This window comes from Notamacropus eugenii, chromosome 2 (genome assembly GCF_028372415.1).
Source record: "Notamacropus eugenii isolate mMacEug1 chromosome 2, mMacEug1.pri_v2, whole genome shotgun sequence".
NCBI classification, from domain to species: Eukaryota; Metazoa; Chordata; class Mammalia; order Diprotodontia; family Macropodidae; genus Notamacropus; species Notamacropus eugenii.
In genome coordinates, this window is record NC_092873.1 from 71,749,177 (window position 1) to 71,774,419 (window position 25,243).

General features: G+C 38.7%; 1 protein-coding gene across 1 annotated transcript in view; it reads right to left on the reverse strand.

Annotated features, from left to right (window-relative positions):
* The window catches only part of LOC140525470 (ketosamine-3-kinase-like), a 42,777-nt gene extending 21,573 nt beyond the window's left edge, over positions 1–21,204 (reverse strand). The window contains exons 1-4 of the mRNA XM_072640900.1: positions 20,896–21,204; positions 7,066–7,217; positions 5,988–6,079; positions 2,657–2,739 (exon numbers count right to left, since the gene is read on the reverse strand). Of these exons, the coding sequence (XP_072497001.1) occupies positions 2,657–2,739; positions 5,988–6,079; positions 7,066–7,217; positions 20,896–21,036 (468 nt within the window). The 5' untranslated portion in view covers positions 21,037–21,204. The remainder of the gene's footprint in view (positions 1–2,656; positions 2,740–5,987; positions 6,080–7,065; positions 7,218–20,895) is intronic.
* Positions 21,205–25,243: the final 4,039 nt, after the last annotated feature.

Here is a 25,243-nt window from a genome sequence, read left to right on the forward strand (position 1 = left end):
AGACCAGAGCTGAACAGGAAATTTGACCTTCAAAAACAAGAATCAAGAGAAGTATGAAAAGGTAAACAGGAAAGAGAAATCATTAGGGACTTACTAAAGTCAAACTGTTTACATTCCTATACGGAAAGATCATATTTGTAACTCTTAAGACTTCTTAGTATTGGGGTAGTTGGAGGGATTATATACATATTGACAGAGGGCACAGGGTGAGTTCAATATGAAGGGATGATATCTAAAAAATATAAAATTAAGGGGTGAGAAAGTAATATATTAGGAGGAGAAAGGGAGAAATAGAATGGGGCAAATTATCTCTCTCATAAAAGGGGCAAGAAAAAGTTTTTTCAGTGGGAGGTCAGAGGGAAAGAATGAACCTTACCCTCACTGGATTTCACTTAAGGAGAAAATAACATGCACACTCAATTTGGTATGAAAACTCTATCTTACACTACAGAAAAGTAGAGGGGAAGAAGATAAGCAAGGAGGAGGGGATAATTAGAAGTACATACCTTTGAGGAGGGACAGGATAAAAAGAGAGAATAAAATAAATGGGGGGCAGGATAGGATGGAGGGAAATATAATTAGTCTTTCATACCATGACTGTTATGGAAGTGTTTTGCATGACTACACATGTATAACCCATACCGAAATGTATACCTTCTCAATGGGAATGGGTGAGGAGGGACGAAGGGAGAGAAGCTGGAACTCAAAGTTTTAAAAATGAATGTTAAAAATTGTTTTTAAATGCAACTGGGAAATAAGATATACAGGCAAAGGGATATAGAAATCTATCTTGCCCTACAAGAAAATAGAGGGGAAGGGAGATATGTGATGGAAGGGAGAGCAGATTGGGGGAAGGGGTAATCAGAACGCATGGTGTCTTGGGATGGGGAGGGGAGAGAGATGGGGAGAAAATTTGGAACTCAAAATCTTGTGAAAGTGAATGTTGAAAACTAAAAATAAATAAACTTTAAATTTTTTTAAAAAATTAAAATAAAAAATAATAATTTCACACCTTTTTCTCCATCAATGACAATGAAACCATTATATCTGACTCTTTTCAACATGAAGAAATGGAAATGACACTAAAGAAAATAAAGCTGAGAAGAGCAACTAGACAAGACCAAGTATGCAACAAGTGACATGCTACAGACAACAAATTTTTAAGTTATTTAAAGATTCAGTCAAGATAACTGAAAGAAAAGGTACCAAACACTTGGAAAAAATTTGTAGAAGTTATAAAGGCAAGTGAGAAAATATCAGTAACTACCTACACCCACCCATGACTACTTTCCCATCCCTAAAAATCCTTTATAAAAATTATATATATGTATGTGTGTGATGTTAATGATGAAGGCATAAATGAAAGCAACAGTCTTTCACAAACATTTTCTAGAGTAGATTCAGTATTCATAGTCACAAAACTGACTTCAAAGTTTCAGAGGATATAAGATCATACTTTTTAATTTGTTGATTAGAAAAACAATTCTGAAAGATTTAAGAACTCTGATGAATGCAATAACTGATCACAATTACAGAGCACCTAATAGGTGAGGTGCTCAGTAAGATGTACATTTTAAAATATGGCCAATTTGGGAATTTGCTTTGACTTTGCAACTAACCTTATTACAAAGGTTAGATGGTTTTTGTCCGTTTGTTTTAGCTCAATTTGGAGAGTATGTTTCAGTCTAGGCCTGACTTTTGAGCTTGGCCTGACTCAGGACAGTCCCTTAATAGTCTCTGCTCAATACTGGAGTGAAATGAGAACTCAGAGGTCGTTTAACCATTAACAAAAGGATACTTTCTAAGCCTTAGCAGAGGAAAACTATTCAACAAAAATAATTATCAACATCATAAGCTGATTCAGCTGAGTGAAGCCCCCCTGCCTCTGAGTTGCCCCTAGTGGCCCATTAGCCAACCATCCTGGAGTTCCTTGTTACTTGTTTTGCACTAAGGAAGTAATGTCAACAGATTGCGCTTTTAGTCCCCGAGTCACTCCAGTTTCCTGGATCGTTTCAGTATCTATTAAGGGAAAATTAGCCTAATTTGCATAGAGCTAGAGGCAGGAAGAGGGACTGGTGGAAATGAGAGAATATTGCTCTCACCACAGGAGAGCTAGTATGAGGGTTAAAAACAAAACAAAACAATCACTGAAACAATTTTTTAAAGAATGCACAGAAGAGGAGACAAAAGGAAGGCCAGAGGGAAAAATAACAGGACAGTTACGAAAGTGAAATGCTTAATTTATTATATATTTAAAAGGAAAAGCAAGATGTATATAACAGAGATTCACAGATTCACATACAATTCTCTTTTTATTTACTTTGCATGTGAAAACATTAATTTTGGCGTTTAAGTTCAAAATAAGAAAAATTTTCAAAGAAAGAAAAAAATCTAGGTTGAATTTTTTAATCTTTAAAAGAATGTTTAATTCCTAGCCACCCTGAAGTGTCACTATGCAATCGATTATTTCTTACACTGAGCAGGCCCTTGAATGTAAAGCACGCATACCTAGTGTCATTTTTTTTAGCACTTCACAAATAAAAGATAATATAGTAAATTATGATTGAAAAGTTTACCAAAAAAAGTAGCTTTATCCATATAAATCTAATAGCCAGAGGTGACCAATTAAACTGAGATAACCTTCCATGTCACTTACCTGAGGGAGGTATCCACAGCAGGTTACCACATCAAACCCAAACTGGTCCACAAACTGAAGCTCTGCCTGCCCTCCTCCTTTCCCTTTGCAAGCAAAAGAACAAAAACCACCAGTTACCTTCCTCAGAGAGGCCCTGGCTCCCACCCATGGGAATAAACAGCTTCCAGTTTCTTAGTCACTTTCAGAAACTGACTAGTGTCTTCTTCTTCATCTTGTTTTCTTATCTAGAGATAAATGAGGGATCTGGTTTCAACCAACACCAACAATTAGAGGGAATTTCACCAAGAGAACATCAGGAAAATAATCCTGGTTCCAAAAGGAGTAACTGAAAGTATCATCTGCTGATGGTAGCAGAAGAGGAAGGTCAGGAGGATGGAAAAAGAAGAGAAAGGAAGTCAATTCATTATGGAGCTAAAATTCATGACCAACATTAAAAAAAAATACATTTACTGATGACCAGCTCAGCATACTTACTTCTGAGAGAGCCAAGATTATATACTTTAATCACAGCTTCAAGTGCCTTGGAACTTGTAGTTAAACAAATCTTTAAGAACAGAAATACAGTACAGGCAGAGCAAAAGGTATAGGGACATCTGTGTTCTATTAATTTGTTTGTCCTTTTAGAATATACTCTTTGTTATTATGCACAGTCAAGAAATGAAGTATTTTGATTAATGAGATATTTGACTAAATAAGACGATTATCCCATACAATTTACTCAATTCAACCTCAAATTTTAATATAGAATAATGTGAAAATACATCCTATCATGTAGCATAAATTTATACCAATGTAAATAAAAAACTAAATTATTGATGTACTTAAGAATCTTGTTTCAAAAAGGATCACCAATTCAAAGGATATGAACAGGCAATTTTCAGAAGAAGAAATTAAAGCTATCTATAATCATATGAAAAAATGCTCTAAATCACTACTGATTAGAGAGATGCAAATCAAAACAACTCTGAGGTACCACATCACACCTATAAGATTGGCAAACATGACAGAACAAGAAAATGATAAATGCTGGAGAGGATGTGGGAGAGTTGGAACACTAATTCATTGCTGGTGGAGCTGCGAGCGCATCCAACCATTCTGGAGAGCAATTTGGAACTACGCCCAAAGGGCTACAAAAATGTGCATACCCTTTGACCCAGCAATATCGCTACTAGGACTATATCCCCAAGAGATCATAAAAATGGGAAAGGGTCCCACATGTACAAAAATATTTATAGCAGCACTCTATGTAGTTGCCAAAAACTGGAAGTCAAGGGGATGTCCATCAATTGGGGAATGGCTGAATAAATTATGGTATATGAATGTAATGGAGTACTATTGTGCCATAAGAAATGATGAACAAGAAGACTTCAGAGAGGCCTGGAAGGACTTATATGACCTGATGCTGAGTGAAAGGAGCAGAACCAGGAGAACTTTGTGCACAAACGACCACAGTGTGTGAGAGTTTTTTCTGGTAGACTTGGATTTTTGTAATAACGCAAAAACTTCTTATAAAAAAAAAAAATCCCAAAGGTGGTTCTCAAGGCAAAATGCCTTCCACACTCAGAGAAAGAAATATGGAAGTCACTCACAAAATGTAGCAGATCATGTTTGTGTATGTGTATGTGTTTGTGTATCATGTTCTGATTTGTTATACGATTTCTTTCATTTATTTTAGTCTGACTACATAGCATGACTATAGTGAAAATATACTCAATAGGAAAGTATATGTAGAATCTATACAGAATTGTATGCAGTTGTGGGGAGGGAGGGGGGTAGTGGGGGGCAGGTGGGGGGGGATAAAATCTCAATTGTATGGCAGTGACTGTTAAACATTAAAAAATAAAAAAAAAAATAAAAAGGATCACCATTATGAAATTCAATCATTGCTGAATTATGGTAATAAGAAATGTATAAAGCTTTACTTTAAGGCTTACAAAGCACTTTAAGAATTGCAGAGGTACTGATTAATAGAAATTCCCAGTTGATGTAATGCCAAAATGAATTTTCATGATGCTCATTTCTACATACCAAGAAATTCTATAAGATAAAGATTATCTTAGATAACCTTAGAACTAAGATTAATTATGGGTCCACAGACCTCCAAGAGGGCCCTGGAATGATTTCAGTAAGTCTTAGAATTTAGATAAGAAAAAAATTACCTCTTTATTTAAAATAACCTCTAAATGAAATTTAAATCTCTTTCAATTATGAATACAGGTAACAAATATTATTCTGAATATTATTATTCATAGGTTTTACCAGATTACCAAAGGGATCCATGATACAAATTCAGTCATTAAGCAAACATTTATTAAATGCCTACATGTCTGTGGCAAATAAATTCATACAACTCATTCTGATGGGGTGCTTGGGTGCATGTGCTTGGACCCCAATTCCAAAATCACATTTCTCTCTAAAAATCACATTTCTCCCTAGCCTCAAAACACTGTCCCAGACAGTTTCTCCCCAGTCCAAGCAACAACCTGCCCCAGCAACAACCATCATCTCCCTTCCTGATACAGTAGCCAGCTGAACCTATAGAATTTATTAGTCTGAACCAGCTGTGAACTGACTCAACAGGCTGTGTATTGGGTCATAACAACATTTACTACTCACTGACCAATCACATGTATCCTAGACTTAGATATATGTATATTCCCTTACATTTATCTTGTCTAACAAGACATTGATGAGAGCAGCCTGGTATTCCTTAATCCTGACTGCTAGCTGACTTAGAGACATTTCAGGCCTAAAACCACACCTTCACGTGGCCCCCTCTTTGGCTAGTTCCCAATAAACTCTGGGTAAAATACCTGCTTAGTAGATATTAAAAGTGCATGTTCCTTTAAGAACTAACCTCCACTTAACCACTCCCTAACCACTCCCTAATCCCACCCTGAATCACCTAGTTAGCATATTTGGCACACGTTTTACTATAGAATATCCTATATAGATTCTACCTGTATCCCTCTAAGGTTGCAGGTTCCCTAAGAACTCTTACCTGCTGAAAAGCATAATAAATCTTTACCTTGACCTCAAGAATGCTTGAGTTCACAAATTTATTCCAGGCAACCCGCCCCTGGTACTCTGGTCTTTGTGGGGGCCTCACCTACCCCCTTCCTGCCTTCATCAATTCCTAACAGCAATCTACATACCAACTCTATTTGGCATTCTTTGGCTCTTATGACCTCACTTTGCCCAAATTGACTACTTTTCAAAATTTAGCATAAATCCCAACTTTTGCTAAATAGTCCTACTGCTTGAGTCACTCTCACAGTATATATGTATGTGCATATATGTGTGTATACATATTTAAACCATTGTAACATACCAACAGTTTTCTCCTCCTTCCTGAGAGTCTCACCAAGCTTCTTGTTATGAAGGTGTAGATCAGCTAACTGAGATCCAAGTTTTGCAGCATGACTACAAAATCAAAAGAAATCAATTTGTCCAACAATAAAAGATGAAAGAGATAATACCAAAGTTACCAAAAAAATCTACCCTTAAGATCTCAATACATAAACATGGCATAATAAAGTATGATGCTAATGCAGAATTTTTATTTTTAAAAATATTTCCATTATTAATTTATTTGTTTTTAGTTCTCTACAATCGCTTCCATAAGCCTTAGATTTTTTTCCCCTTACCTCCCTGAGATGGCATGCAATCTCATATGGCTTCTACACATACATACTTCTTGAACACATTTTCACATTAGTCATGTTGCATAGAAGAATTACAATGAATGGGAGAAACCATGAGAAAAACCCAAACAACACAAGAGAAAATATTCTGCTTCGTTCTGCATTCCAATTCCATAGTTCTTTCTCTGGACATAGATGGCATTTTGCCTTTGGGAATGTTTTAGGTACTTGCATTGCAGTGAAGGGTTAAGTATATCAGAAAGAGTTGTTACTATGTACGGTATTCGCCTAGTTCTGTTCCTTTCATTCAGCATCGGTTCACGTAAGTCCTTCCAGGTCTCTCTGAAGTCTTCTGTTCACCATTTCTTATGGCCCAATAGTATTCCATTACATTCATATACCACAACTTGTTCAGCCATTCCCTAAAGCAGAATTTTAGCACCAATTCAGTGAAGAAGGGCCTAACTTTTTGATATTTCTCTCTTCCTCCTGAGATTCTTAGCCCTCATCATCCTTAAAAATTTTACCTTGAAATATTCCTTATCTGTTTACCTTTTAGTCAGTATTCCACAGGAAACGATGGTAAAGTAACTGAAAGGTCAGTACTGTTAGATTCTGTAGAAAAGCACATTGTGCTGTGGTGCCATGTCTTTTTAATGTGGTATTCATCAAAACCATCTCCTCAAAGTACAAAAGTACAGAATAAACAAGCCGCTACAAAGAAAAAATATGCAAAGTTTAGGAGAAAATTGGTCCATGACTTACCTGTTTAAATATCTCATATCCAAATGCTCCATCACTAAGAGATTCCCACCTCCTGGCAAATCTATCACTTTTATCGGTTGGGGTACTCTCACAGTGTTTGTTTTTAGGATAGCAATTAAACTTGCCATTTCACCTTCAAACATTTTTTTGGCCTGTCAGGAAAGTAATGACAAGGGGAAGAAATAAGAAAGGTCAATACTGGGGGAAAGGCAAAACAAAATCAACAAACTCTGATATATAGGAGACAATTCCTAGGAAAAGAACATTTCAAACCAAAAATGTCTTGATCAAAACTGAGTTCGTAAAGACAATTTGTCCCCAAATAAACCTTCAAATACAGCAGAATTAAGAATTATGCTCATGTATGTGTTCCAAATGTTAGTTTTTTTATGGCACAGTTGTACCTAAAGAGGCTGTGCAAGTAAAAAAGTGAGCCAGATAGAACTGCCATTTACAGTTTCAAGGTACTCCTGATGATTATGTAGCACAGTCTAAACTCTTTTTATTACAACAATGATATTTGCTTCTTTTGAGGGAAAGGAGACAAAGTATTACACACACGCATGCATCTAGGCTAATAAATAACATGTATATCAGTAAATACTAAATTACCCTGTGAATAATATTTAGTGTGAATATATGTGCATATTCACGTACACATCCATACATACAAGTTGGATTCATAAGACAACATAAATTATTGGGCTAGGCCTAAGTCAGGCCAATCATCTGGTACCTGAGATTCAATAATTAAATCAATTGAGATACAGTAAGTCATTCAACAACTAATAAAAGATTTATTTACTTAGTCATAACAAGAGAAGGCTATTCAATAAGGGCAGGCACTAAGAACACTGAGTTGAAACAGCTTAGCCAAGCACCCTACTTCCTTCGGTTCCTCTTGGTGACTTTACATTCAGGCAACAAGTCAACCAAGTCTCAAGGAATGTCTCAATACCTTATAAGGGAAAAAATAGCTTAACCTGCTTGGAGAGAAGACTTAGGAAATTGCTCCTACTACATTCTACCTCTTGGTAATAAGGTCCTTAAGATGTTCTAGAGGGCATTCTACCATTTAAATGACTTTAAGGCCCTATTATTCAAGAAGTCTACTAGAGCCAGTAGTGAAGGAGAAGGAGAAAAACTGAAATAGAAATATAGTAAGAACAAAGCAACGCAAGTTCCCTGAAGTAGCTGAATCAGGAAGTACTGAGTCCCCAGGCTAAACAATAAGGTCCTTACGGTAGGTGATGCCAAATCTTTGCAGTTCATAATGTTAAAAAGTAGGAACACTAGCAAAAATAATGAAATTTCCCATCTAGTTACTAATACTCATCACAGGTCACAGAGAATTGCTTTGTACTATCACCTGCTTAGCATTCACTGGAAAAAGAGCGAGCACCTGTCCTATCCTAGGAGCCCCATGAGGGCAGGGGAGTAAACATACAGATTCTTTGCTTTATGAGAGCCAACAATGCTACCTTATAGTCCTCCAACTCCACTCTGGGGAGTTGCACAACAATCACTGAGCATGTTATACTGGCAACAGAGGGGCCAGTTTTACATTATAGTACGCAATGAGCTACAGTGGACCTGCCTTTTGTCACTGCACAGTACCCACTCTTCTGTCCTTGGGGAGCTACTGTTGCTTGGAGTCAATGCTACTGGTATTGGTCTGCTACTGTTAGAACCCAAATCTCTTTCCATTGCTGTCTGCCATTAGGGTTCATCAGTCAGCATGGCCATTCATTCTGCCAGGATCAGCTGCTACCTCCTGTTCAAGGGCTACTAGGACCTAAGCTCTTCTGCCCCATGATGAACAGTGTTACTGTAGGTCTGAGCACTATTGTACTGCCACTGCTGGGGTCCAATTCCATCTCAATATGGCAGGCCAGCCTGTGCCTTTGTATGGAGAAGGTTTCTGAGGGTGTACACTGCCACTCTACCCGGTCCACCACAGTAGATGCTGCTACTGCTGGAGGAGAGATGCAAAGCAACACAAAAAACAACAAAGCCAGAGACTTATCTCAGTCAGTATATATCCTTTATTTCCCATGTGCAAGCAATATCATTTCTGGGTGGTGGAAATTCTCCAGGGCCCTAAGTTCTAGCTATTCAGAGGATTCTCAATAAAGCTCTTGAGAAAGAGTTCAAAGTTCAGGGGTAAGAGTGGAAACTTTAAAAACTGATGCAGCACTTACGTCCTCAACGAATTAAATGAAAGGCAATTGGCATATTTATCTATATCTCTAATTCCTGAAATGTCTCTGTGCTCTTGGAATTTATCACTGCCCTTTTAAATGCCTCCTCCAATTGCCTTGCATCAAATGATCATCATAAAATCCAAGTGGCAAAATTGAGGGTGATCTCTCAAATTCCAGATTAGGAAAATAAAAATTCAAATAGTTTCTTCAGTACAATCCTAAAATTCCAGAGATCTGCCTGACTTTGCATTATTTCATTATTAGGGTCCCTCTTATCACCCCTCAATGGCTCAGTTACGTGTATAGTATAGTAAATAATATAGTATATGGTATGGTATAGTAATAGTATAGCATAGTATAATATTGTATAGTATAGTATAGTATGGGCTTGGGCTATGCTGGTTCAGCTTGCACTGTCATTTTTTAAAAAGCCATTCAAAACCAGTTTACACAAATGACTTCGTGAAGCTTTTAAGACCCTTCCTTCCCCCTGAAGCAATTGGTTGATGATGACCACTAAAAATATTAAGGCATCCAGGCCCAACAAGGACTAAACACTAGTTTTTCTGAATCTGTCCTTTTCTAATGAGGTGAAAATCTGTCTCCAACCCCTCAGAACCAGTCCTTTCAGGTTACTCTGAAGGTAAACTGAGCTCTGAAGAAATGCCATTTCAGAACTTGGAGAAGGCTTAAATAACTAGGTCCTTCATGGTTGGAGAGTCTAAAAGTTTGCCACAATTATCTTCAAGGTATAGTTCTCATTTTTTTTTTTTTTTGGTTTGTTCTGATTTTCAGAATATTCAGTTCTTGGATGAGTTTTTCTACTCTCTGTTTCCTTGCTCTTCTTTCCTCCCTAGCCATTCCATCTTATATCTGTAGTTTCCTTTCTTCCCAGTACTCTTGTACTCCTTGTGGTCTGGATATATTTTTTTCCTCCTGGGCTTTAAACCAGACTACTTTTGAGCTTTCTTTTTATCTTGGTGTTTACTGTCTGGGTGTCTTTCACTTCAAGGTATTTCTTCACATTACTCTTGGTTTTTCTTTGGTTTGTTCATCTCAATAGCCTTAGTGTCTAGGTTGGGTGGCCAGTGCCTGGGTCAGACTATATTCCTGTACTTCTAAACAGAGTAGACTAGATAGGTCGAATGATACCTAAAACTAGGCCCTTCCTTCAAGGGACTCCTTAGCTGTTTAGTCACCGGGCTCTGCCTTAATCTTCCCTCTTACCACAGGGTTCTTATGTTAGACTTTGCCTGGGCTCCTTCTCTGATCTTGATGGGATACAACTATACTGCAACCACTCCCACATTGGACTCCAGACTCAAGATTTTATGGTCTTTACCTAGGGCCTGCCACTCGTTTTAGACCTACTTCTTCATCTGCTTCCATTACCCCACCATCCCTCCAGCCCCATGCCCAACCTTCTCTAGGTGCCCTGAAATTGCCTTCAACCTATTTGCCTTGTTTCAGGGTTCCTGTGGGATTCCAGTGATTTATCTGTTACTCCTGGACCGTGTAAAATTTAGTGGGTGATTTCTCCTTATTTTACCAGTTAATGGGGCATTTTAAGATTTATTAGGGTGCTTGAGGGGAATTTGGGCTCCCTTAGGTTCTAGCACAATGATATCTTTCCCTAATGATTTTTTTCTTATACTTTACTTCTCTTGCTTTGATTTTCTCTCTGTAGTTGAAATTTGTTTTACCTGTGACTAATTCCTTTCCAACCATTCCCTCCCTCTTAAACTCCCGTCTCCCAGAGCCTTCCTAGTTCCCTGTTCAATTTATTTCTATAACAAATTGTGTGTGTCTCAGTGTGTTCAACTCTCCTTTATGCAGATCAGAAGGGTAAGGTCCAACCTATCTCCAGGTTGGTATTCTCTTCTTCTGGACTACTATAATTATGGAAAGTAAGAAATCCCTCTCCCTTCTAATTAAGTTTTTCCCCATTGTATTTTTCCCTTTCTTTTCTTAAAAGCAACAAAATTTTACAAAAACACTCCTAGACACTATGTTTGCCTTTGTCAGTCAGTGGGAATATTTAATAATAAACTCTTGATTATCATGAATCTCTCCCAAATGTTCAAATGTGTTTTCAAGGTTTGCTTGTCTCCTGTGTTTTAATTTCAGAGTTTCTACCCTACAGAAAAGTTTGACCTTTACATCAAGAATGCTTGAAAGCCCTCTATTCTTTTAAAGATCCATTTTCCCTTCAGAATCACGCCCAGTTTTGAAAGATAAAAATATTCTTCTTTAAATACTAAAGCATAGTCTTAAGATTCCGACAGGTCCCTTGATACTGGAATGAATTCTTTCTAGCTGCTTGCAGAATTTCTTTTCTTGAAAAATGTTTAGTATTTTGAACTTAAAAGAGCATTTCTCTATATAAAGTGTTACATAAAAAAGAGGATTACATAAGAAACTGTGAATCTCTACTTCTCTTTGCTTTTTTTAAAAAAGCATATGATAAATTTTACCCATTCTGAATATGAAGATAGCATTGTACAAGCAAGATAATTTCTGCTCTCTGTGTGTTTAAAAAATATTTCACGGTCTTTTGCCTCCTTTTAAAATTGGTATTACCATTGTGGCACTCCCATTCCTAAAATTCACTCCCCAACAGAAAACAGGAAAAAACCTAGTAAATAAACACAGTTAAAAAAATGAATCCGCATAGTGGCTGTGTCCAGTCTCTTTCCACACTTTTGAGTTCATCAATCCTCTGTCAGTAACATGCTTGTTCAAAGAGCCCCTGGAAATGTGATGAGTTAGTGCTCTGATCAGAGTTTAAGTTTTTAATGTTGTTTTTCTTTACAATGTTTTTATCACTGAATAATTATTGTCCTGATTCTGCATACTTCATACCGCACTGGTTCTTGCTTCTTGGGATTCTCTGAAATCATCTCTTTTGTTGTTTATTTTGCTAATAATATTCCATTTCATTCATATACCACAATTTATCCAAACATTTCCCAACTGATAGGTACCCCTTAAGTATCCAGTTCTTTCTTTTCCCTCCACTCCTCTGTCCTTCCCTTTCCCCTTCAGGATGATGAAGTTTGCTTTGCTTGTGACTATTCCCTCCCCTTATTATCCTCCCTCAGCCCCCCTTCCCTAATACCACGTGTTATCCTGTCGAATTCTGTGTGTTCCTACACCAAAATCTGTGTGCAAGTTCAACCTTCCTTTGTCCATTTCAGATAAGAGTATGGCGCTCCCCTCTCTTTTCTATGTTTTATGCACTTCATTTAAGAGAGACAAGTTACATTCCCTAGTTCTTCTTTTCTATACTATACTAGTGTATCCTAGACACTTTAAATTTAGGCAGTGGTTTTTTTTTCTTTCTTAGAAATATAAGTTCTAGCCATTGTGGAGAGGAGGGAGGGGGAGAAAACTTAAAACTCAAAAGCTTGTACAACTGAATGTTGTAAACTAAAAATAAATAAATAAATTAAAAAAAAAAAAAAGAAATGTAAATTCTATAGCTCTGTGATCCTGGGCAAGTCACTTACTTAACCCACATTGCTTTGCCAAAAAAGAAAAGAAAAGAAAAGAAATGTAAGTTCTGGAAGGCATTCTTTCCCAGAATAAGCCTATTTGATCCACATTAAAAATTTGTTCATCAATGTTTCCACCTTTTCTATAGATTATTTTTTTCAAATATCAAGACATGTAGTTGTTTTATGCTCATCTCACCTTAATAATTTTAACACTGGGCAACTGAACTCAATTTTTTAAGCAGCTGAACCAGTCAGCACTTGCACTAAAAATTTCTTTGTTATCCACTTTATTTGTATTTTTTTTTTACAGCTTTCCATAAACTTGAAGCATGTGTATAAATGGCTGCCCTGTCAAGAGGAATGATGAATACTGGTTGCAATCTTCAATCCAAATAACTAAAGGACACTCCATTTCTATCATCATAACACTTCTTTTCTTTGTAGCTGTTTACCAAACACAAAAAGCCGATGCAACTTTGCCTTTTTATTTTATCTTGCATTTTAAAATACAGAGTCAGGCACTGTAACATCTTACTCAATTTTAGATTACTATGGGCATATTTATACCATTCAATGTCACTGATTTTTTTCTTGTAAAACTATAACAGGTCTTTTGTTTTGGCAATGTTTCCATCTGAAGTATTTTTTTTTATCCATTTTATTAAGCTCTCTTTCTTAAAATATTTAACATAATTGTTGGCAATATGGTGCACAGCAGCATCTCACATCTAGAAATGATGACAAGCAAATGAGGACATGTGGAACACATTAAAACCCTCAATTAGTTCACACTGTTGGCTTACATTAAATGTGATTTGGTATCTTTTTATAATTCACATCAAAACACATTTCATATTATTCTAACATATTAATTGTGACCTAGGTGTATTACTTTTTTTCTTCTTTTTTTTAATCTTTGGATTTTATTTTACTATTTCTTGCTCTCAAGGAATTATTGTGGCTACATGTCGTCATAGGCTAGTCATCCCCTCTAGATATGAAAGCTGTTGTGCACCCCAGAAGGAAAGAGGCATTCAGGCCATGCCATCCTCACTGCTCTTGTGTCCATCTTGTAGGAAGAGGGGACATACCATTCCATCGCATTAGCCTCCTGTCACTGAAGTGAGAGGAGAGGGCACCATCCCATTAAGTTTCTAGTCTGGTCTCCTGCCATGGAGAAAGCTAAGTAACGCCATCCCTTCTGTTCCACATACTTGATCCCTTGCCTAAACTGCCCAAGGTTCTGAAAGGATTCCATTCCCAGGTCAAAACTCTATGGACACTCTAAATCTATCTAAATTTTTCATTAACGACGAACAAACCACTCCCTAGTCATATCCCCCTCATGTGAACCCTGGGCTGTCATCATTTAAACCTCATTTCCCATCCTCCACTGCCAAAAACCTTATTCCTATTCCCACTTCAGTTCTCTCTCACAATGTCTTACGCTAATACTATCCCAATACTACTTCCACTGTGCTCTCCGGAATGCCCACTCTATAAGTAACAAATTTGTTTTCAATTCAAAACTTCTTCTTTCCCACTCCTTCCATCTTCTGGCTCTCACTGAGATCTGGCTCTTTCCTGATGACAGAGCCTCCCTGGCTTCCTTTCATTGTCACTCATTCCTATCAGCTCACTGGTCCAGTAGAATTGTAATACTCCTTGCTTCCCCTTGATGATTTCAGGTTCTGCCCCTATCACTATCACTCAGTAACTTCTCATCCTCTTTGATATTAACGCAATCTATATCTACAACCCAATCAAAATTCTGTTAACTTTTGTCTATCTCCCTCAGTATACTCCCCTTCCTGAGGTCAGTACCTGGCTCAAATCTTTCTCTCCCCCGCCAACTCTTGCTCTCATATTAGGGCGACTTCAACATATATGCTGATACTCACTCAAGCACCCTACACTCATAGTTCCTCAACATATTCATTTTCCATGACCATCCCACCTCAACCACAAACAAAGATGGTCATACCCTTGATCTTGCCATCACCCACAAACGTGCCACTTCATGTTCATGAACTCTGAAACTCCCTTATCTGAACACTATCTACTGTCATTCTGCGTCTCCCTTTACCTTGTACCCCCAAACCCTGTTCGTCATCTATTCCAGGGCCTCCAATCCTCAACTCTTCAATTCTCTCCCAAACTATCACCCAATATTAGCCACACTCTCCTTTCCCCATTTTGTCCCCTTGGTGAACCAGTTGAACTCTATCTACACTGTCCTTTTCTCTTGAGTCCCTTGTTCCCTTATCATTGTGCTCTACCAAGCCTCAGCACTGCTCCTACACACATGCTGCTGAACAAAGCTCTTCAGTCTCCTTTGCTAGACCTTCCTACAGGGCTTTGTCCTGGGACCTCTTCTCTTTCCCTCTATACTATTTTATTTAGTTTTATCTCATCATCTTCTTTGGATTCAATTATCATCCATAGAGATTATTCACAATTCTACTTATCTAGGCTCTCATCTCCAATTGCCTACCTACTGCATATCTCAAAATGGATGTCTTATGGACATTTTAAGATTAAAATGTCCAAAACTGAGCTCATGATCTTTCCTCTAATCCCTCATCACTTCCTAATTTATGGGGTAGTCAAGGGTACCAGCATCCTCTCATTCTCTATATCCAATCTGTTTTAAAAGTCTGTCAATTTTGCCTTCACATTATCTATTATACTGTCCCCTTCTCTTCTCTGACACTGCCACCATTCTAGTGCAGGTCCATACACCCTCATGGTTGGTCTTCCTGCCACAACTCTTTCCCCACTCCAGACCATTCTCTACCCAGTTGCCAAAGTGATTTTCCCAAAACATAGATCTGGCCAATGGTTCCCTATTACCTGCAGAATCACGTAAATATAAAATACCAAAAGTTCCAGGTAGGATCCCATCTTCTATAGCAAGCCTTTCTCAATACCCTTCCCAATTCTAGTGCCTTCTTCCTACGGATTATTTCTAATTTATCCTTTATACAGCTTATACAATTGTACACAGTTATTTACACATTGTCTCCCCTGTTAGATTTTGATCTTCTTAAGGGTAAGGGACTGCCTTGTGCTTTGCTTTCTATCCCCAGCACTTACACAATGCCTGGTACGTAGTAAGAGCTCAAAAAATAGTTAGTGACTGACTGAGGAAGGCACTGGCAGATTCTTTATATTTTTACCTTTCTTTCTCAGTCGAATAGCTCTGATACATTTTCTTTTTCAACGTCTTTCTGCTTTCTTTGTCAAAAAGGATTATCTTTAGACTTGAAGGATATACTACTACTAGTAGTCATGATAATTATAACAATAATAAAGCTACTCCCACTTATATAGTGCCTACTATGTGCCGGACATTTTACAAATATTACATCTTTTGATTGTCATAACAACCCGGAGAGGTAGGTGCTATTATTGGGTCCGTTTTATCGTTGGAGAAGCTGAAGCAACTAGAGGTTAAGTGACATAAGTGACAAGATCACACTGCTCAGCTCTGACTGACTCCAGGCTCCGTTCTCTATTCATTGTGCCACCTAGCTACCTCAACAGAACACAAATAGATTTTAGGCAAATGGAACCCAAAATGGGTAGGGGAATTCTAAGAGAAAACCTAATTGCTTTTGGTAAGTTCCACATCCCCAGATCTGGACAAATTATGTCCCATGGTACTGAAAGAACTAGCATGTGTGATTGCTTAGCTACAGTTTATAAGATCATAGATCTAGAACTGAAAGAGACTTCAGAAGTCCTGTACTCTAACCCCAACATTAATAAATAGAGTCCTAGGGAGGTTAAATGACTTGCTCTATGTCATACAAGTACTAAGCATGGCTAGATAGGAACCATGGTCCTTCTTTCTACTGTACAATGTCTGCTTCCTTTGAAAAACAGAATGGGAGAGGTGCTGCAGCACTGGACAAGGGCAAATGGCCTAATTTTCAAAAAAAAAAGGAATCAAGTAAACCAGTAAGCCTGACTTCTGTTCTTGAAGATATTATTCCAAGGATAGCTAGAGATTACACAGAAAAAAAAGGTCTCAGTGAGCAAGCATGACTTCCTGAAGTCACACCATGGCAGTCAAACGCTTCTTTTTTGAATGGAATAGCAGATGAGGGGATTGAAGTAGACACTGCTTACCTAGCAAAACATTTCATTTAATTTTTCATGTAATTCTCATAGAGATAAGGGTAGGCTAATATAATTAGGTGGAACTGTTTGAATGGTTTGACTCAAAGAGCAAAGAGGTCAATGTAAGTCTGAAAGGACACCCCCCCTCCAAGTTCTGTGATTCCTGTTATGCTCTTAGTGACCTGAATTAAAGCATATATCAAGTACAGACCAAGTGTGTGTTCTTTCGTTGCTGAAGAAGACCATGCCATCAGAGAAATGATGACATGACTTGCACTTGACTTTGTTTTGAGTGAGGGAGGGCTGTACGGGCCACCAGCCTCACTTCTCCTCCAGATCCACCAGAATCCAGTGACCAGATATTCATCAGGATGACTGGAGATGACTCAGGATGAGGTAATTGAGGTTAAGTGACTTGCCCAAGGTCACACAGCTAGTGAGTGTGAAGTGTCTGAGGTGAGATTTGAACTCAGGTCCTCCTGACTCCTGCACTGGTGCTCTATCCACTGCACCACCTAGCTGCCCCAAAGCATATATAGTGTGCTTATCAAATATGCAAATGACACAAAGGTAAAGACAGCTTTGAGGCCAGTTCTCTGCCTACTATGCTGTGCATATGTGGTGACCTGCACAACCCTCCCTCACTCAAAACAAAGTCAAGTGCAAGTCATGCCATCACACTTCTCTGATGGCATGGTCTTCTTCAACAACGAAGGACAAACACAATGCCAAGTTAATTTTTAGAAGCAGAAGCAAAGCAAGAATTGAGCAGCTTCTCTCCAACAATCTGCCTAGTAACATCCATGTTTAATGACTATTCTTCTTTGAAACTCTGTTTTTTCCCAATATAATTTTGAAAGCAGGAAAAAACATTTTCTTCTCAAAATATGACTCAAGTTATCTGCAAAGAATACATAAGAATAGTTAATGGAAATAGAACCCATTTTGATCTCTATCCTGGTTTGAGGTAGAGAAGTAATCAAGTCAATTGTAGTTTAAGAATTATTTTTAAATCTGCCACGAGTAAAAAATACTACAACCAACATGACCAAAAGTCCCATCGTCTGGCCTATGGTCACTGTATTTATCCATTATTTCATACTGTGTGCTCCAAGAAATCCAGTACATGATCTAAGCAATCTGCCTTTGTACTTTCTAATACCAGGCATCCTCATCTTCAACCGTGCCATTTTCCTGCCTGTTTTTGCACACATACCTTCTTCTACAGCTATCTGCCTTCCATCCCTTGCTCAGAAAGCTTTAATCTTATAAATGCCACCATAACTTACATAAAGGACATACCAATGAACCACTTATCTATTGTGCTACATTGTTACTTTTCAGATCAAAACTCCCTTCCCTGGTTACCCTCTCTACCTGTATCCTCTCCCCCATCAAAATGTAAATTTCTTAAAAAGAGAGATTATCTCTTTTATATTTGTATCTCCAAGGCTTAGCACTGTGTCTAACTCATAGTAAGCATCTAATAAATATTTATTATTTATACATATTATGGTAAGTTTGGAAATACCTATCAAAGGATTAAAAATGGGCTTACACGCAGAAAACAAAAATGGAAGAAAAGAAAATGAATATGTTAATGAAAAAGAAAAAAAATAAGAAACAGCAAGAGCAGAGATGTTCATAAGGCCTCACTAATAGCTTCAATTCTAAAATGTTATCAGTAATCCAGAAACAGTGCCAGCAAAGGTGGAAACACAAAGGGACGTGAAAAAGACGAAAATAAAAAATAATTAGAATCAACCTGGAATAAAGGCAATGTAGAAGAAAAAGAAAAACTCTTAAAACAATCATGGAAAAACATCTGGTACAATAGTGTAACACAGTAAATCCAAATGAAATACATAGAATAAGGATTCTTAAAGGATGTCAATGTCACATATAATTTTTTAAAAAGGTAATAGATTCACCTGTCTTAACAGCTATGCTTAGAGAAAGGATATACTCACTAATATTTCTGAGCGACAGGTCAGTAAACATTTTATAAAGATCAGATTTTGCAAGGATAGGTTCTGAGGAATGAGTCAATGAAACAGCCATACCATGGACTCACTATCTCATAGCTACTTCTTGACTAGATGATACCTTCTGAAGTTATGTGGTGCATCCATGAGCCTTCTGGTCAACTGATAAAAATTATAAGATAAAGAATGACTGAATTTTTTTCTAAAGAGTAGGAACTCTAACAGCTGAATTCTTCTACACTCTCTGCACATGTCCCCTAAGAATCAGTACTTATGAAAATATAAGAGATATTTACTAGAATATTTTTAAGCATTAAAGTCCAATTCTGATCTGTGAAACTCAGTCTTATTTAAGGACAGAGGTAGGCAAAATAGGCAGCTTTCAAGTATGATATCTTAAATAATGTATTATGTAAAACACATATTTCTAAAAGCAGAAAGCTTTGTTCTCCATGACAAAAAATATCACACACAAAAAATCCCTAACAAATTGCATGTTTTGCAGTGAAGATTCAAACCCTACAGTGTTAGAAGTAATACAAAGGTAGTACAATTTGCAAAACAAACCAAACATACTTCTTTGCCCTTGGTTCCTGCAAATAAAAAGAAATGACTCAAAAAGTTTGGTGAAACAACCCTAATACTAACCATGGAAAATGCCCTATGATCTTCACTATCCAAGTTAAGGCCAGTAATTAAATCCTAAAGCAGATGAGGGATTACAAAGCAAATTAAAGGTTTACAAAACTCCTGGTATTACAAAAATAGTATTATAATCATAATGTTATTATTATCATTATAGCAGCTAACATTTATATGGTGCTTACTCCATGCCAATTTCCCATCATCAGGGAAGTGGGGGAAGATGGAAATGAGCATTTCTATAGAATCTCATTTGTTGCTTACAACAACCCTGCAGGGTAGGTAGGTGCAGTTATAATCTCCATTTTACAGCTGAGGAAACTGAGGCAAGCTGAGGTTAAGTGACTTGTTCAGTTAGTAAGTGTCTGAAGCCAAATTTTAACTCAGCTCTTTCCAACTCCAGGCCCAACCTCTTATCAACCACACCACTTAGCTGCCCCATCAGCTTCTGCCTCAACAATATGAAAAGAAAAATATTTCAAGTTATTCATCTAAACCTCTAGCACACACTTATGTAAATACATGTGCTGTGTTTATGTGCATACGTATAAATAAAAACACTGGGAACTTCTTGTCATGGCCTGTCCTGTTAATGTGCATTCTCCCATAATTTCCCAAAATATATCTTTGGAATACAACATTGGGAAGTATTTCAAAATACACATTAGAGAACAGAAAGAAATTGACACAGATAAGCAGGGTTCTTTGTACTGGTATGTGAAGCTGAAACAATGCTTAAGAATAAATGTATTATTGAGGGAAAGGAGGCTTGCCAAGAAAACAAAAAATGTAAAATTCTAAAGGATCTTCTCCAATAGAAGAAAGAAGGCGACAGATTGGAAAGGGGTGAGGATAAAAAGAGAAGACAGAAAAGAAAGGGAAGTCTTTTCCCAGCTCTTTCCTCTTCCTATGTCCCACCTTCCCCACCCCACCCCTTCTCTTCCCTCACTAGACCACAGGTTGCCCCACAAAACTGCATAGATTGCTCTAGGGGAGGAATAGATTTTTGTTGACAACTGCAACAAATTCTCCATACAGCAAGGGGCGGGGGGAGGGGGCAGAAGGGAGGGGATCTAAAAGGGAGGGGCCAGAGACCAAAAGGGAGATAAAAAGGCGCCGAGGGCAGAGCCTGGAGGTCCCTCAGCCCAGGCAGGGCTCTCCCGGACCCAAAGGAGTGACCATCGTTTCTGGGCGGGCGGGACCCGAGAAGGGATCCACGCGGAGGCCTCCTGGGAACCCAGATGGGCCGCGCCATCCCCAGCCTCTGCGGAGGAGCCGCTGCCAGCCCCAAACCTGCCCTCTGCCCGCTGCCCGGCACCGCCCCCTCCCCCGCCCGGGCCCCCTGCCCAAAGGAGAGGGTCGCCCTCCGGCTCTGACCTCCGCCTTGTGGTTCACTTTCACAAACACCCGGCCTCGGTCGGTGTCGTAACTCTGGCCCTGGCTGATGCACCCGCCGGCCGAGTGGCCCGTGGCTTTGGCCGTGGAGCTCTGCAGCTCCCGCTTCAGCAGCTCCTCCATTTTTCTCTTGTACCCAAGCCTGGCCCGCTAGAGCAACTTTGGGGAGGGAGGGGTAGAGGGCGGAGCGCGCAGGCTTAGGGAAAGGATGGGCCAAGTTGGGGGCGGGGGGAGGGCACAAAGGCAAGTTCTGGAGAAGAGCCTGGCCGCTCCCCCACCCAGGACTGAAGAAAGATACTTCAGTGGAGCCAGCTAGTCCAAGGAGCTAGTCAGTTTCCTAGTCAGTTTCCTAGTCAGTTTCCTAGTCAGTTTCCGCAGGGAAATTCATGCATTCCTTCAATACCATTGAATAGGCATTCTGTGCCTTTTTAAAAATTATTTTATTTTCAGTTCACTGAAAAAAACAAGCATTTCCATAACAGTACAATAAAAAAAGATGGTTGCACATGAAACTGCAACCTCGTACAATTTCATATTTCCTCCAAATATACAACAGATTTCATGTAGATTTCTCTTTTCCCCCTTTTTTTTCTTCCTGCCACCTCCCCCCATGGCCACCATCAGATACACATATACATATGTGTGTGTATGTGAAATTATTCAATACATACTTCTATTTCTCAGTTCTTTTTCTGGATGCAGATAGGGTCTTTCTTCATATGTCCTTTATTTTTAATTTATGTATTTATAATAGTAAAAATGGCAATGGCTCCAAGTTGTTCTTAAAACAATATTGCTGTTACGGTATATATACAATGTTCTCTTGATTCTTCTCACGTCTCCATTTTCTGCAAGTCTTTCCATGCCTTCTAAGATCATTGAGCTCATCATTTCTTATAGCACATATATAGTATTCCATCACAACCATACACCTCAACTTGTTCAGCATGGGGATCCCTGAAATTTCCAGTTTTTTACCACCACCAAGAGAGCTGCTATAAACATCCCATTCACATCCAAAGTTATAATTACCATCTGTGAATTTTCCTCCCATCTTATTTTTATTCATTATTTTCTTTCTCAGCTTCTCTTTTTATTCTATCCCTGTTACCTTCTTCTCCCCTCACTCTCCCATCCCCCACTTCACCCATTCCCTCCAAGTTTTTTTAAAAAAGTTTAATTTGTTATATTGCCTTAATTTCTAAATAATCTCTTCCTCACACCAATAACCATCCCCTGAAACAAAAAATTAAAAAGTAAGAGGTAAAATTGGCTTAGCAAATATTATCAGTAGTCTCACAATGTATGCAAAATTCTACCTCTATAGTCTTCTACCTCTTCACTCCATCTTCAGATCTTAACGAAGCATTTGTCTGATATGAGGGCTTGCTGGGCCCTTCCAGGATTTCTCATCCATCTTTCACCCAACTCTCATATGGCAAAAAATCTGATAGAATCTTATTTAGCTCCTTGAAGGCAGGATAAGTTTTCTATCTTCTCCCTCCCACCACATTTCACCAAAACCCACCCTTTCCATACTTCTGTGGTGTGGTGAGTTACCAAGGTTCATAATCTCATAGCCATTCTTTACTTTTCCCTCTTCCTCCTCCCCTCCCTGTATAGGTTGATTATGGAGGACTAGCTCTTCTGATATGACGGCTTGCTGAGCCCTTTTCTGGGCTGCTCATTCACCTTTGGTGTCCATCTGTCACCCAACTTTAACCTGTGGCTCCAAGAAACTGTATTGGTCACACCCCATTAAAACCATTAGGCCAGACTGAGAGTAATTGACAGGTCTCAAACCCTTAGGCCTGTCTGTGAGTTAGGGGATATCTACCCCAAGCACGTAAAGACTTTCTCCAATGGAATGTGCAGATAAGAACAATTTGTTTCAATGACCACAAAGTCCGTTGAAGCAGGCAACGTGGAGCACTTAGAACCTGGTCAAGTACTGAAAACACCAAGTTCATCCATTGCATCCTGGGCCATCATCGGTCTTCCTGACTTTTCTCTTGGCAGTGATTTCTTTGACTCTGGAAGAGAGAATGAGGCTACTGACTTTGTGCAGCTTTGCCTCACTTAAATCCAATTCATGTGCAAATCAAAACATCACCGGAATGACAATCAGGTAAAGGTAATAGGCATTAAGTGTTTACTGTGTGCCAGGCATTGTGTTATGTACTGAGGAGTCAAAGAAAGGCAAACACGCTGCTTGTGCTCTTCAGGAGCTCACGTTGTAATAGTGGAGACATTATGCACATAACTAAATACAGTATATGTTATACTCTTAGGAGGAAAGGACTAGTGTTGAAGGGACTGGGAAAGGCCTCCTTCAGAAAGTGAGACTTGAACTGATTGTTGAAAGAAGCCACAAAGTGGTGAGGAGACAAAACATTCCAGGAATGGAGGACAGCCAGTGAAAAGACAGAATGACCCACAGAGGTAGGTGGCTCAGTGGATTAAGCACCAGCCCTGGAATCAAGAGGACCTGAGTTTTAATCTAGGCTCAGACACTAACTAGCTTTGTGACCCTGGGCAAGTTATTTAACCCCATTGCCTGAAAAAGAAAGAAAAGACAGAGTGAGGAGATGGAGTGTCCTGTGCTAGGAAAAGCATGTAGGCCAGTGTTGCTAGATCAGGGGAGGGGAGAAAAGTACAAGAAAACTGAAAGATTACAAAGGGGTCAGGTGGTAAAGAGTTTTAAAATGCTAAACAGGTGATTTTATAGTTGATCCTGGAGATCAAATTGAGATTTGATTGAGAGCTGCTGGAGATTATTGAGTGACACAATCAGAAATGCACTTAAGGAAAATCACTTTACCAACCAAAAGGTTGTTGTAGTTCAGGTCTGAGGTGGTGAAAGTCTGAATTACATTGGTGTGAGTGGAGGGAAGAGGATGTATATGAGAGATGTTGCTGTGGGAAACAAAGGAAGGAGTTCTGTTTCAACAGGGTTAGAACTCCTCCCAGCTTTGAGTGATAGCAGTTAATCAGAGTTGTGACCTAGTATGGTCAGGTGAAAGGTCAGAAATTTATGCATAGGCAGAAGCCTAGCAGAGAGGAGAACATGAAGTGAGGGGTTCAGGAGGCTTCTAGCCAACGGATAAGTGTCCGAGGTTAGATTTGAACTCAGGACCTTCCTGACTTCAGGTCTGCTGCTCTATCCAGTGAGCCACCTACTTACTCCAGAGACCTAAACTATGCTTCAGAGAGTGCAACTCTAACAGGCTGGCCATGTTGTTCAAATGCAAAATGTACACTTGCCAAAAAGACTATTTTATGGAGAACTTACATGCAGCACATGATCACATGGTGGTCAGAAGAAGTGATACAAGGACACTCTCAAGGTCTCTCTCAAGAACTTTGGATTTGATTATGCAACATGGGAGACACTGGCACAGGACAGCTCAGCATGGTGCACCCGCATCAGAAAGGCTGCTGTGCTCTATGAACAAAGCAGAATTGAAACAGCACAAAGGAAATGTAGGATGTGCAAATTTGAAGTATCCACCCCAAATGTTCACATGGACTATCTGTGCCCAATCTGTGATAGAGTATTTCGAGCTTGTATTGGTCTGATCAGCCATATACATTGAAACTTCACTTTATCATGGTGAAGCCATTTTGGTCCTCTTCAAGAACAAAGGACAACAACCAGACCAGCCAATAGAACATGTGGCAAAAAGTTAAACAGTATAAAGGGCTTGTATTGGTCAAATTGTAGTCTTCCTCTAACCTACACTTGAGAGCTACCCGTACATTCAGGGGGAATGAATGTAGAAATTAATAAAAGCTTTCCTGATTTCACAAGTATTGTTCTTTGTTTAAAGTGGGCACGTTTCTCACATTGTGAAGATAAAAGCAAGAAGTTCTGACAACAGATTGGATATGTGAGGTTAATGTAAGTGAAGAGTGGCAGAAATACTAAGGTGTGTGAATGGGAGGATGGAGGTGCCCTTAACAGTAAATTGGGAATTTAAGAAGAGGGGAGGGTTTTCTTTTTTTTTTTTTTTTTTAAGATATGATCCCATCCTCTTCAATTCACTCTGTGCACTCTGTCTCTATGTATGTGTGCATGTGTGCATGTGTGTGTGTGTAATCCCACCCAGTACCCAGATACTGAAATGTTTCAAGAGTTACAAATATTGTCTTTCCATGTAGGAATGTAAACAGTTCAACTTTAGTAAGTCCCTTATGACTTCTCTTTGCTGTTCACCTTTTCATGGTTCTCTTCATTCTTGTGTTTGAAAGTCAAATTTTCTTTTCAGCTCTGGTCTTTTCATCAAGAATGCTTGAAAATCCTCTATTTCATTGAAATACCAATTTTTCC